Genomic DNA, 13,759 nt, shown 5'->3' on the forward strand with positions numbered 1-13,759 from the left:
AGAAATGCGTTCTACAACTTCAACTACACCCTTTCACAACAAATGTACTATATTGCAATGCCCATAAATAACCTATCCAAAGAGACACAGCTACGATGATACAAATTTAACAGACTGCACTCACCTCAACATCTATCAAAAAAATAACACCCTTTCTATTTTAAATCCACCAACATCCTCTTTTTGCTGCTGCTGCAAATTTAGAAAAGAATGACATTTATCACTGTGAAGAAAAGTGATCTACAACTTCAGCTACATTCTTTCACAACAAACATTTAGTAATAGTGTTTTGAGATGTTGGTTGAAGTGATTCACTCTTTATTAAGTAGTACTATCATTAAAATATAATTAGAGAGATGTGTATACGTGAAATCCATTTAAGTATAAAAAATAGATTTCTCCATTTAGGATACTTTCAAAATGAGTTTAACTGCATTCGTACTTCTCAAAGCGGTGAATCGTAAAGAAATTATATCATGTAAAGAGAAATTTATTGGTACGTGAACTATTAAGATTGACTGGGACAAGGACTCATAGGCCTAAAGATCAAGGGAACAATTATGGGCCCTTGATACCCAAAGTTCTAGTTTACAATCAGTTAAATAAATAGAATGACCTTATACATAACTTTTTCTAAAGCTTTGACATGTACAAATGCCTATACTTCAGGGTTTCATCAACAGCTCCTTGATGTAACTAAGAACTCCCTCGACATTCACAGTCCAAGCAACTGAAATAGGAGAATAACCCGTCCATGGGTTGCTACTATTCCATCTGTATGAAATGAAACCCAATTATGTTGAGCATAAACATATTAGCACCAGAAAGAGTGAAAAAGAATAATAGTTTCAAATTTTGACAAACCTTTTTAGTCCTTGGTCTAGTAGAGTATGTCCAACACAGAGGCCTTGTGTCTCTACCCTCACTACTCCCTTCTTGTATGTGAAAAGATCTGGACGCACAACGGCCACAAAACTAACAGGGTCGTGGAGGAAAATTCCTGAAAGAAGATATCAAATTATCATTCTCATTCCAACTTTAATTAGCTAAAGATGTATTTCTTAGCAGCTTAACTTGCAGCATCAAAGTAGTATGTAAAATTACCATATACACCGTCAGATTTTACATGCCAATCCCTATAGAATTTGCACATGTCACTCAAAAGAGATGCATGCTTTCCTTTTGATTCCTTCAGCTCAAGCAGATCGGCATCTGAAACCAACAGAAAACGATCACTTTTCAGTGTCTAACCAAGAATAGGTACAAATAGCTTATGGTAGCAGAGAAATCATTCCCAATCGGAATTACAATCCCACCTGTAAGTTGCACTTGGGTTGTGATATTTATTCCAACAACAACAACATCTGCCCCAGAGGTAAACACAACATCTGCTGCTTCTGGGTCTCCATATATCTGCAAGTTTAGGAATAGTCATCAGGATTAGAATTGATATGGCATCACTTTAGCCTAAAAATGATTCCATTTGGTTATTTTTGGATAACCACTCTCTTAAGAAAATAATACACGTGTGAATTAATGTTTAGTGTGTAGTCTTCAATGTCAAGAAGCCAAAAAGAGGCTTCCTTTTATAAAAGTAAAGATTGTTTATTGGATCATCACGTAGGCCCTAAATTTCACTATGCTATGGCACTATTATATAACCTCTATCTGACAACAATGGTGGGAATATCACGGATCACAGACAATAGTGGTTTGTTCAAATTCCGATGTGTTGTAGAGCTACAGCGCAGCTATAGTTGCTTTTTCACAAAATACCAACCCAAATTACTGTCATACTTATATAACCTCTATCTTACAAAACATCAATAGAAAGATCCAAAGCAAATAAGCTTCGACTTACATTTGCTTCTGCAGCTGGATTGACGTTCCCCAAGGCAAAAAATGCACCGCCAAGTACAACTATTCTCTTCACCTTGCTTGCAAAAGAAGAATCTCTTTTGATTGCCTAAAACAAAAGGTAGACTATCAGATCAAAATATGTATACAATTGTAATTTCAATTTACAAATGTATACAAGACAGAAATTTGCAACTCACTAGAGCTATGTTTGTAAGTGGTCCAAGTGCAAGCACGGTTACTTCACCAGGAGATTCAGAAACCTTCTCCACTAAAAACTCACTAGCACTTTTGTCAATTTTATTAGTTTTAGGGTCAGGTAGGAATAGGTTTCCCAATCCATCTTTACCATGAACAAAATCAGCAACTCGAGGCCTTCCACCCTATTCCAGAAAATACAACATAATTAATACTAGAAAGACAGAACAAAATCAAAGCAAACAGAGGCAAAAAAGAATGCAAAGCATACATCTAAATAAAAGTCAATGTGACTAAATTGACACCAGAGAAGTTCAAAAGTCAAAAGTAGATACCTTCAATGGCTCGGTGCTTCCCTCTGCAACAGGAACATTCTGACGGCCTGCGATCTCACACTATCCTTTTCAAAAATTAAAAACACAATCAAGAACAGATTCCAAAAACATAAAAAGACAGAATTTTTCAGAATCAATAGCCAACATCCATCCAGATTGACATGATTTCTTTTTCTTCGATTTTAATCTATAGATAGAGTGACAAATATCACATGAAACTCGTGCACACACACACACACACACAAATGGGTGATCTTGGGTTCAAACACAGGACACCACAGATATCAAGCCTAACCATATTGGCATTTGTCATATGAGCTAGGACTTATAGATGATTGACATGGTTTCTAATTCTGGAAGGAAAAAAACACATACCAAAAGCAATGCATTACGTGTAGCATCTTCAGTTTGAGCATTCCCAAAAACAGTAGTCAAACCGATCACCTCCACTTCAGGACAATGAAATGCCATCAAGATCGCCATACTATCATCTGCATAATCACAAAAATCTAATTCATATTTCACCAACAAAACCAGTAAAAACTTCTCTACAAACTTTAATTTAAAAAAAAAAATACACAAAGTAAAATTATATTTCAACCAGTCTTGTCAATCACCCATCTCGGAAAACAATGATTTGTTCAAATTCCGCCACGCTTAATAATATTGAATCCAACCACATGATGATATAATAAGAATTAAGAAACTCCTAACAAATTTTTATTAATGACCTCAAATCTAATGAAATAAACAGAAAATCAAACAAATTAAACAATTCAAAATTGAGAATTGAAATACAAAGAGATGAAACAAACCGATCCCAGGGTCAGTATCAATAATAAGCTTCTCCGCCTTATCAAGAACAGCTTTGACGCCACCGTTACCGTTGTTGACTAAACCGTTCATGATTATCAAAAATTGAATTGAATCGAAACGCAAATAGCTAAGGATTCAACAAAAAAAATGCGGAGAAAGATATATAAGAAGGGTTGAAAGATTATGCGTGTATGTATGTATTTATGTATGTGTGATTGAAGATGAATACATACATACACACGCAAAGGTGAAGGAAAATGCGAAGGAATATGCAGATAGGGACGATGAAGCTGAACAAGAATGAAGATGGATTTGGATGATAATGATGATGATGTTATATATGAAGTTTTTCTCGTCTATGTGTTTTTGACCAATTAGAATTATACACGTGGTGGATCCATCTTTCTTTTATGAATATCCTTTTTCCAATACCAATAAATTAGTTGGGAAATACCGTGAATCTATGTCACTCAATGTCCTTTTCTCGCGATAAAGTTATGTCATTGTCGTTTTATTTTAGGAATGAAATAAGTACGGTTTTATTACATTTTTAAATCAAAAAAATGCTAATATACCCTTGAGATTAAAGAGGTTTACACAAGTTGAGTTGGGTCGTCGTTGAGAATTGCAACATGGGAATTGAAATTGGAGGTGTGTGTTGAAGTTCGTTTTAAAGTTGTTTGCAATTTGTTATTTGTTTTATATTGTCCAAATTCTCAAATCATTAAGTGTATAAATATGTTTGAGTACCTTCGTATTAGTTTTTGGGATGAGATTCAAACTCCTTTAACATGGTATTAAATTCGGATTGATGATCGGAAGGTGAGAATTAAACTCAAGCCCATACTAAACGTGGAGTGGATGTTGAAGTTAGTTTTAAAATTGTTTATAGTTTATCATTTGTCTTACATTATTCAAGTTCTCCAACTTTTAAGTATATAAATAGGTGGAGTTTAGTATGGGAAAGAGAAGTTCTTTCCCATGATGGAAAAATTTAACCATAGCCATAGATTTAATAGTTTTTTATATGGATGGTTAAAATCGATTCCTGCTAAGGGCTGTTAACTTTTTGGTTGGCATTGTGTAACAAAAACGTGGACCCCATAAAAAGATTTAATAATAATTTTGCATTTGATTGATTTATTGATTTTTTTTTAACTAATCATAAATTCATAATCCTCATAATCCCACTGAAGAGGTTTTGTTGTTCTTCACTCTCTCTGAACCTACCTCACACGATGGTGTTGTTCTTCACTTACGTTCTCATACTCCCCCAGTTTCTAAAAATTCAACCTCAATGACCCAACAAAATAATTAATAGAGGTAAAACCATAATTAAAATGATAAAAAAACAATTAAATTTAAGAATATGCATCAATTTTTCTTTATCAGTCTCATCTTCTAATTTTTACTTTCTTGCTATATTCGATCAAATTAAACTTAAGAAGAGAAAATTACTCCCCTGATAATTTTGTTCCTAAAATTTATACTTCTTCAACCACCATGAAAGTACATAAGAGCATCATTCATTCCCCATCTTCACAAAAAACAGAACCAAAGTGGCGGATAACAACTATTGAGAACTAGAGAGGACGTTCACATAGAAAAAGTGGTAGAAGTAGCGATAAATAAGAGACGACGGAGGTGCAGATTGTACTGTGCAAACTCAGCAGCAACAGCACCATGGCCAGGATGGTAGAACGTTAGATATGTAGATGGAGAAAGGGGAGGTGCAAATTTTTAATTGGGAGATGTAATTGAAATAATTGATGGCTATTAAATATTGTTTTATAATTTGACAAAAAAAATCTTATTTTTTTACCAACCGGTGGAAAATGACACGTGCCAGAAAAAGTGACATTTGTGCCTCATGGAAAGAACTCAATTTTCCTAGGTTAAACGCCACCATATAAATATGTTTGAATATCATACTTTTTTGAGCTAACTTTTTATTAAGACTATTTTTTCCGTTAAACATAACAATTTGCACGGGCATGCCAAATCATACGAAATATAATATAATATAATCATGCAACTCAATTAAAAAAACATAGAATAATCATGCAGCAAACAGTTGGCCACGTTCGAATCATGACTCAATTAGAGGACAAATCAATTATCATCACGTGGGCCTGGATATGTCTTTGGCAAAGGAGCATGAGACTGAGAGAGGGCAGCAATGTGTTAATTTGGCGTTATTAGAGCATCTATAATGGTGAGGTCTTCACCATTTAAGATATAGTACCTAATAGGTACTCCTATTATGGAAAAAAAAAATTGAGAGTCTTCTAAGACATGTGATCTAACTTAAGACCTCATCTTTAAGTGGTCTTCAAACACTTTTTTGTTATAATAATATTTTAGAGATGAAATTTAAATGATTAAGAGTTAGTGGTAAGACCCATTTAGACTTTTTGTTAGAAGATCTCTATTGGAGTGACCGAGTACCTATTGGGTACTGTTATTATAAAATAATAAAAAAAGTGATGTGTACAAGTGAGACTCGCTTAAGTGGTCTCCAACAAATTCTTATATTTTCTTTGCACACTATTTTCTCTTGTAACAAACAATTTTCACCTATTTCTCCTTTTTGTTCTAACGAGTCTTCGACTCTTTTTTCTTTCTGAACATATTTATTAAGGGTAAGTGAAAGGTGAAAAAGTCAAATTCTTATAGTCAAATTCTTATATTTTTTAATGACGCCAACAAAATAGTATTCTTATAGTTAAATTTGTTTAAGGGTAAGTGGAAGGTGAAATAGTCAACTCAAAACAGTTCACTTTCTTTATATATAGTATAGATATAAAATACATATTTATTAATTTATTTGATACACGTAATATATTGTTTGTTATACCCTTCATAATTTTGGTGGAGTTAAAATCCTCTCCATTCTTTACCTTTTCCATTTGTTCCATCATCAAAGTTTTATTATATGAATGTTGAGTTCATCTTTGCTCCATTTATGAAGCCTCCATTTACCACATTCCAGCTTTTAGATGCGTGACATATGGTGGCAAAAATAAAAGCAAAGGCTGAGATTAAAAGGTTTGGAAAAAACACTACTTAAATGAACAGAAAAGCCTACGCACGTATCACATATTCTCTTCTTTCTCTCTGATACAACAAAAATTGATCCAAACTAACTCTTTTTTCAAATCTTTTAATCTCAGCCCTTGTTTTTATTTTTGACAATGTCACACATCTAAGAGTTGGAATGGGATAAATTGAGGCTTCATAAATGGAGCAAACATGAACTCATAGATGTTTTATTAATGTCTGAAATTCTAAAAATGTGTGCATTTATATAATTTATTCAATTGTAAGGACCTAGTTGATTCTAAAAAAAAATTGTTCACGACAAAAATTTCCCAAAAGATTAATTTTTTGAATCGAGTAAAATCACGTGCACGGTACAAATTTCCTTTTTTTTTTCTGAAAAAAATTGCATAAAATTCTATGCACAACAGCAAGTGTGGAACCAAATAGTGCATTGGATTTTTTTCTTTCCGGATACATTGTATGCTAATTAAGAGCAACAACGTAAATGATATTAACGCCATATCTTTAAAAAAAAAAATTAAGACATTAATTTTATGAATTGTTTCATATGTTGTTCAATTTATAAATCCTTTTATATGTCGTTGAATCTTAACTTTATTTAGGAAAATGTTAACAGATATATTTTCTTTCTACTTTTAATTTTTTAATCAGTGCTCCCGGATACCCTGTTAACAGCTTTTTTTAATGTCAGATTAACCAACACCTAACATATCGCAACATATATTAGTATATAATGATACTCCTTCTGTATGCGGATTTGTATTACTTTTCTGTAGCTTCTAATGCACGACAGAATATTTTTTCAAAAAAAAAAAAAAAAAAATGCACGACAGAATACTTTAACCATTGGCACTACTTTTGACACACCACCGAAACCTTCCCTAAGGCTTTGTTTGCGAATTTGGAGGGGAAGGGAAGGAAAGGCTTGGGAAAAAAGGAATAAGTAAGTGGAAGAAATAGAGGAAAATGAGAGAGGAAGGCTTTAGGGGTTAACTTTCTTCATAATACAAAACCCTCCTCATTTGGAGGAACTAAAAAATTATATTGAAGGAGGGTTTTGGGGGGTTTTAGAGGGTTTTGGAGGGTTAATAAGAATTCTTCAAATTTAATTTATGTTGTTATAAGATTTTTAAAATTAAAAATAAAGTAATCATATGCGTTAATTTATCATTCTCTAAAAAACTACTCTTTTAAATTTTTTAAAAGATTTCTCTATTTTTCTTCATATTTTACACCCCTCAAAGCCTTTCCTTTCCTTCCCCTCCAAACTCCCAAACAAAGCCTAAGATAAAACCAACTATCACAAAGAAAACTAAAAAATTTAAGAGGTCAATATCAGCGAGCGTCTAAATTAAAAAGTCAAATTACTCTAAAACGCGCACGTTAAAGTCAGCAACAAACGGTGAACCAATGAACCAATGTATTAGTCACATTATTGAAGCCAATATAATAATAGTGTTTAAGTTTGCACCATTTGGTAGAAATACATTTTTAACCATTCACTTCTCAGTGCACTCTTTCATATGGTTGGTATTAAAATAGTTCCCACTACATTATGTCTCTTTTATAAACGATAAAATTATCCAGAAGTCTTAGCTGAACTGACAAAATGTCAGTTGTTAGATCAGATGTTATAATCGAGATTCGAACTTCGATGCCTCCACTTATGTGTGAGTTTATAATGGCTTTGCCATTTCATCTATTTATAATAAAAAAAAATCAAATAGATTACACCAAAAATTTAGTAAGAAGAGTTATATAGATTTCAACGATATATTATAAAAGGCTTTTGCAATTGATCACTTCTAAATAGGAGTAACTTAGATTTTAGTCCATGTAATTTCAAATCCTTTCAATATATATATAAATAATTATTTATATTTATTTAAATAAATCACTCTTTATCCTTAAAAAAAAAAATCACTCTTTAGGTGATGTGAAGTCTTTTTCTTACCAAAAAGAAGTTTTATTTAATAGACTTTTTTTTTCCTGTTAAAATAAATAATTAAAGGCTAAAATATGCTTTTGGTCCCTGTAAATATGGCGAGTTTGAGTTTTGGTCCCTGGTAAATTTTTTTTTTGAAATTCATCTCTGCAAATTTTTTTGTTTTTTAAAATAGTCATTGGATCCACTTTCTTGCTGATTTGTCCCATTTCTGCATATGTGGCAGATGCCGATTGTGTAAAGTTGACCACGTGGCAAATACGTGGAATTTAAAAAGAATTAAATAAATTAATAAACCTGAAAAATATTTTTATTTATTATTTGTATTAATTTTCTATATTTTAAATTAATTAAAATATAAAGGGAGGATAATTGAAATTAGAGTTCATGTTACTTTCATCTTCTTCCTCATACCATTCCAACGAAAGCTTCCTAGAAACAAATAAAACCCAACAAGCACAACAATAATCCTAATAGGCACAACTATAATTAAACTGAAGCATCCCAACAGGCACAACAATAATTGGAAGGAGGATGGCAACGGAAGAAGAATATGGATTTCTGAGTTTTTTTTATTCTAGGGTTGGATAAAGAATTGATGAGTTGTTGGATTTGGGTTGAAATTAGATTAGTTTATGAGTTTGGAATGGAATGTTGGTTTGAAGAAGATAAGATTTTTTTGGTTGAAGATTCATGTGAAGAAGATGGAGATCTGTGTGTTTTTCCAGTTTGCGATGAAGGGCATGATGGTGGTGGTACTGGTAGAACGAACACGCAAAGAAGAAGAAGATGAAACATATTAAATAAAACCATTTTTTTTATGAATTTTGATTTTATTTTAGTAAATGATTTATAAAATATTTATAAAATACTTAAAAATCACGTGTGCGAGTTGGTACAATCAGCATCTGCCACATAGGCTGAAATGAGACAAATCAGCAAGAAAGTGTGTCTAGAGACTATTTTAAAAAACAAAATATTTTGCAAGGATGAATTTCAAAATTTTATTTTACCAGGGACCAAAACTCAAACTCGTCATATTTGCAGGGACCAAATTATATTTTAGCCATAATTAAAAGAAGCTAGCCCAACGAAGCCTCTCCATCCAATTTCCAATGAGGTTTCCCTCTTGAAGCTAAAGAATCATTTTGAGCAAATGTTGAGCTTTCATTTTCACCATTAAGTATTTGGTATTCTGTGTTCAGATTCTCATCCTCAGTAGTAGCTGATGCAGGAACTAATTTCTTCTCTCTGATAGAAAACATTCCAATAGTTACTAACATGATTTTTTTTTTATAACAATTTAATTATAGTTAAAATTATAATTGCACTATAATAAAAATTTAGCTTAATGTAAAAAACAAACATACGTTGTAGAATAAATGATGAGACCAATGGCCACAACTAAAAAGGAAACAAAGTACAACCAATCCACCTGAAATATTAACACTTTGTGATCACATTGTAATGAAAATCAATATCATCAAATTTAGATTTTTCAACAGCTATCTATGGCGATGTCACATGCAAATGAATTTCGGAAATTAATACCTTCTGGTGATAAATGAAAACTCTAAAAACCACTGCCCAGATATCAGATGTTAGAAGAGAAAGATTAAACATTGTTGATCCGCTCAACTGCATGAGACAAAATTCCATCACACTATTTAAAACTAGGTATATAGTTTAGGCTTAATAGCAGTTTTAACCCCCCTAACTTTTTCAAAGTTGCGATTTTAGCCCCCTAAGAAAAAAAAACAATAAAACCGCCCCCTAAGTTTTGCACATGTGGCAGTTTTGATTAACTATATTTCCTGAAAACTATCTGTGTCCGTTTTAGTGCATCTTTGGTATCACAGTGGATTTGCCGAAATCACATTGAACCACCATAATTTTGCTAAAGCTAGGTAGTTTTTGTATAGTGACTCATCCTAATTTGAGCAAATCTACCACAATACTAAATATATCCTTAGTGATTAAATAACTGTCAAAATATTTGTAGAAACTAAATTTGATAGATGACAATTTACGGGGATTAAAACAAATTTAGCACTTTTTTTAAGTAAACAAATTTAAGAAATCTATCTTTATAGTTGAGCTAAAATTATCACATGTAACCAAATCTAAATGATTTTTTTTTTTCTTTTTGAGAAGTTTGGAAAACAAATCAAAACAGCATTGTCACATTGTCACAAACAAGTCCATGAGAAGGAAACTAACCTTTAGAACAAAAGGAGCAAGTGAGTAAAACATGAAGCTTGACACACCATAGCCAGCAAAAGCAAGTACCTGTTAAGGAATTTAGATATCTGCTATAAAACATTAAACTATGCAAAAATATGAATTTTCAGTGTTCTGTTACTGACAACATTAAATTAGAAGTTAAGTACACTATACCTAAAATGATATGAGAATTGACCACTTACAATATCTGAAGACCATTTGATTGATTTCAGAGTCTTCAATTCTAGAACAGATCTATGAGATAATAAAGTATAGGAAGGAACCAATCAAAATTATAAAACAGAAAAGCAAGTTAAATTAGAATAATAGTATTTGGTAACAGGCAATAGCCAAGTAACAAAAAACACTAAGTAGGATACACTTCAATAGCAGTAACTAGGAATCCATAAACACCAAGCATGGTAACTGTTTCAACACGATCTTTTTTCTTAACACAAAATTCCTGCATTTTGTAAGATGGAAAACAAGTTAAATTGCATCTTATTTTGCAACATAAATGGATTTATGATTACTAGCGTGCAGACGGATACTTAAAATTTGTACTCAATAATTTGACTACCTCAACAACATTGCTTATTGCATAGAAAACTGTCCCTACAATAACAAGTACATCACCCAAGACAGGTTTTGATCCACCTGAAAATTGTAATTAGGACCAAAATCCTTGCCAATTAATTGATTAAAATTTTGAACCTAAACAGGTTGAATAAATGAATGTCACCTCCACCACCACCACCACCATCCCAAGTGTCAGAAAATAGGACTAAAGAGAGGCCAAGTACACAGAGTGTTCCTCCACATAACTGCCATAGGGAATATCTTGTACCAAGGAAGATCCATGTGAGTAGAATTGCCCAAGGTACTGTCCAACAGTCCAGTAATGTTACACTAGTAACTGAAGTATACTGATATGCTTTGATAACTGCATACAAAGCCAGAGGCAGCATAATGCTAAATCAAAATTAATTAAAATCCACATATATTCTAGTTTTTTTTACTGATGGATAGAATAACACTACTTACCCAAATAACAACCCTGAGCATCAGCAAAGCCTAGTAACAAATACCAATACCAAGAAACCTGTACAGTAAGGACACATGCAATGCTTGATATAAAAAAACTCCAATAATGTAAATTAATTTGCAGAAGATATTGAATAAGAAATAAAATGAAGATACGTATGTATATGCATATACATACCAGAGGTTTTTGATGCCTATAAAGCAATATGCTTCCATAAACCAAAGCTAAAGATCCATATGTAAACAGGCTCTGAGTTAAAGGTGCATCAACACCTATATATATATATATATATATATATATATATCAATAATCAATTCATGTGGCCGTTTAAAATCCAGGAGAAAAATAAGAAAGTAAGAATACCAACCAAATTGGGCTATGAGAGAAGAAGTAATGCTCATGAGAGCAAGTAAGAAAGAAACTAGTTGACCAAGAAGTAGTATGCCAAGGATTTGTAAAGTTGCAGTTCTGCTCCACCAAGTACTAATGGTAGTCCAATCCATTATTGAAATATGTCCAATATGTTATTTCTTTGTTAATCAATTTTATTTTATTATAATAACAATGGCTTTGACAAATCAATGATGATGGAATTTGAAGTTTGGATATAGCTACCGTTCTTAGTAGTATTTGAATTGAACGGTGGGAGCAGTGTGAAGACATAACTAAATCTTTGTTTTGTTTTTTTGTTGGTTAATAAATAAATAGGGTCTTATTAACGAGTGTCACGGGCACTAGATTCTAAATTTAGAAAATATTCTTTTAAAAAGTTAAATGTTACAAAAAATTTAATGTATTGATTACACAATTTTTCATAAAAACTTATCATTAATGGTTCTTAAAAAATGTCATTGGAGCACTCGTTAGCATTTCCTAAATAAATATTCCTTACATTGTGCATAATTTGTTTAGGTACATCATTGTGCTTAATTAGACATTTTGAGAAAAGAAAAATTAATACATATTTCCTCCGTCTCAAATTATATGTTGTTTTGGAAGAAAAAAAAATTGCCCCAAATTACATGTCGTTTTATAATATCAATGAAATATTAATTTATTTTTCTTATTATATCTTTAACTATTTATTACTTCTTCTTCTTTCAATTCTTTCTTTTATCTTTCTCGTATCATTTATTAAGGACAATTTTGTAAAACGACTTATAATATCTGTTTCCTACACAATATTAATTAAATTTCTTAATATGTGTGAAATGTCCAAAACGACATACAATTTGTAACGGATAAAGTATTACTTATGGCCCAAACTAATAAATTATGGGTAAAGATAATTATGGCAAAATACTCCTTCCGTTTCAAAATGAGTGTCGCTCTAGCCAATTGCACACGGATTAAAGAATGAAATGAGATAATTATTAGACATAACACTTTTACTAAAATGCCCTTACTTTATAAGAAAAAGACAAGCTTAAAGTTGCATTGAAAATTATGTGAGACAAAAGTTTGAGTATTTATTGAGGGTAAAGTTGGAAGAAAAAATTAAAGTTGTATTGAAAACGTAAAATAACATTCATTTTAAAACAATTTTTTTTAACTAAAGTGACACTTATTTTGAAACGGAGTACTTTTGGAGCTCCTCAATAATAGAATTCAATTAGTACTTAGAAAGTGATCGTTAATGTGGGGGATGATGTTAAGGATGACATTAACTGGGTTATTGAGGATGAATGGTCATGAACTCATGATGCTAGGTTTTCGAACGATTTATGGACTGGGGGTTGCAGTAGCCTTCATTCTCACCTACCCGAAATTATTATTCCTCAAGGAAATTATTCCATTCTAATGGTACTTGGAATTGGGACATGATTGGTAGATATTTTCCTTGTGGAATCTTTATTCAAAATGGTAATGACTAGAATTCACAAGATGAATAAGTGGGATGTTGGGGTTCGAACTCCGACCCCTATATATAATAATGCATTGTTCTACCAACTTAACTATACTCACGGGACGTTTTTAAATTTCTTTATACTCCTCTCAAAAAATTTCTTTATAATAGAGGAAATACTTGGATGATATTAGTCTTTAATGTTATGCGTGTTTTTAATTCATTTTAAATGAAAGAAAGTGATGGATGATAGTTTAAATAAATTATTTATATGAGAGGTTGAATGGTTAAGATACAGATAAGAACAAAGCGCTATAGTAGTCATATAAAATCCTATTTTTGATAAAAATTTGAACTTACAATGGTACTCTACTCCCTCCGTATGGAAACTAACCCATAATAGACTTCTCACTTAATGATGACTTCTCACT

The 13,759-nt window shown here is 31.8% G+C and overlaps 2 protein-coding genes across 6 annotated transcripts; both read right to left on the reverse strand.

Moving 5' to 3' along the window:
* Positions 1-445: 445 nt before the first annotated feature.
* On the reverse strand, positions 446-3,523 carry LOC11434767 (uridine nucleosidase 1). 2 transcript variants are annotated; one of them, XM_039828124.1, is made up of 10 exons: positions 3,453-3,486; positions 3,206-3,330; positions 2,766-2,881; positions 2,391-2,450; positions 2,058-2,240; positions 1,862-1,966; positions 1,317-1,413; positions 1,105-1,212; positions 865-1,000; positions 446-774 (listed from the first exon to the last, which is right to left on the reverse strand). In XM_039828124.1, the coding sequence occupies exons 2-10, from the start codon at positions 3,294-3,296 to the stop codon at positions 666-668; spliced, it is 1,005 nt and encodes a 334-aa protein (XP_039684058.1). In that variant the 5' UTR covers positions 3,297-3,330; positions 3,453-3,486; the 3' UTR covers positions 446-665. The 2 variants fall into 2 exon arrangements, with proteins under 2 accessions (XP_039684058.1, XP_003625788.1); XM_003625740.4 differs by having other exon boundaries at positions 3,206-3,523.
* Positions 3,524-8,351: 4,828 nt separating this feature from the next.
* LOC11432964 (solute carrier family 35 member F2) lies at positions 8,352-12,045 on the reverse strand. Of its 4 annotated transcripts, XM_003625742.4 has the most exons (11): positions 11,850-12,044; positions 11,660-11,754; positions 11,482-11,539; positions 11,180-11,380; positions 11,018-11,094; positions 10,818-10,900; positions 10,641-10,692; positions 10,435-10,503; positions 9,766-9,852; positions 9,585-9,649; positions 8,352-9,465 (listed from the first exon to the last, which is right to left on the reverse strand). In XM_003625742.4, the coding sequence occupies exons 1-11, from the start codon at positions 11,983-11,985 to the stop codon at positions 9,297-9,299; spliced, it is 1,092 nt and encodes a 363-aa protein (XP_003625790.1). In that variant the 5' UTR covers positions 11,986-12,044; the 3' UTR covers positions 8,352-9,296. The 4 variants fall into 4 exon arrangements, with proteins under 4 accessions (XP_003625790.1, XP_039684227.1, XP_024625206.1 ...); XM_039828293.1 differs by lacking the exon at positions 10,641-10,692 and having other exon boundaries at positions 10,435-10,471; positions 11,850-12,045; XM_024769438.2 differs by lacking the exon at positions 9,766-9,852.
* Positions 12,046-13,759: the final 1,714 nt, after the last annotated feature.

Source organism: Medicago truncatula, chromosome 7, assembly GCF_003473485.1.
Source record: "Medicago truncatula cultivar Jemalong A17 chromosome 7, MtrunA17r5.0-ANR, whole genome shotgun sequence".
Classification (NCBI taxonomy): domain Eukaryota; kingdom Viridiplantae; phylum Streptophyta; class Magnoliopsida; order Fabales; family Fabaceae; genus Medicago; species Medicago truncatula.

Excerpts from the sequence above, each read along its gene's own strand:
- LOC11434767 (XM_003625740.4), bottom strand. The coding sequence starts at position 3,296 with ATGAACGGTTTAGTCAACAACGGTAACGGTGGCGTCAAAGCTGTTCTT. Across the intron at positions 1,967-2,057 it reads CACTTACAAACATAGCTCTA|GCAATCAAAAGAGATTCTTC; the intron begins GTGAGTTGCAAA and ends CTTTTGTTTTAG. Across the intron at positions 775-864 it reads CTAGACCAAGGACTAAAAAG|ATGGAATAGTAGCAACCCAT; the intron begins GTTTGTCAAAAT and ends CATTTCATACAG.
- LOC11432964 (XM_003625742.4), bottom strand. The coding sequence starts at position 11,985 with ATGGATTGGACTACCATTAGTACTTGGTGGAGCAGAACTGCAACTTTA. Across the intron at positions 11,755-11,849 it reads TTCTCTCATAGCCCAATTTG|GTGTTGATGCACCTTTAACT; the intron begins GTTGGTATTCTT and ends ATATATATATAG. Across the intron at positions 10,901-11,017 it reads CAATAAGCAATGTTGTTGAG|GAATTTTGTGTTAAGAAAAA; the intron begins GTAGTCAAATTA and ends TACAAAATGCAG.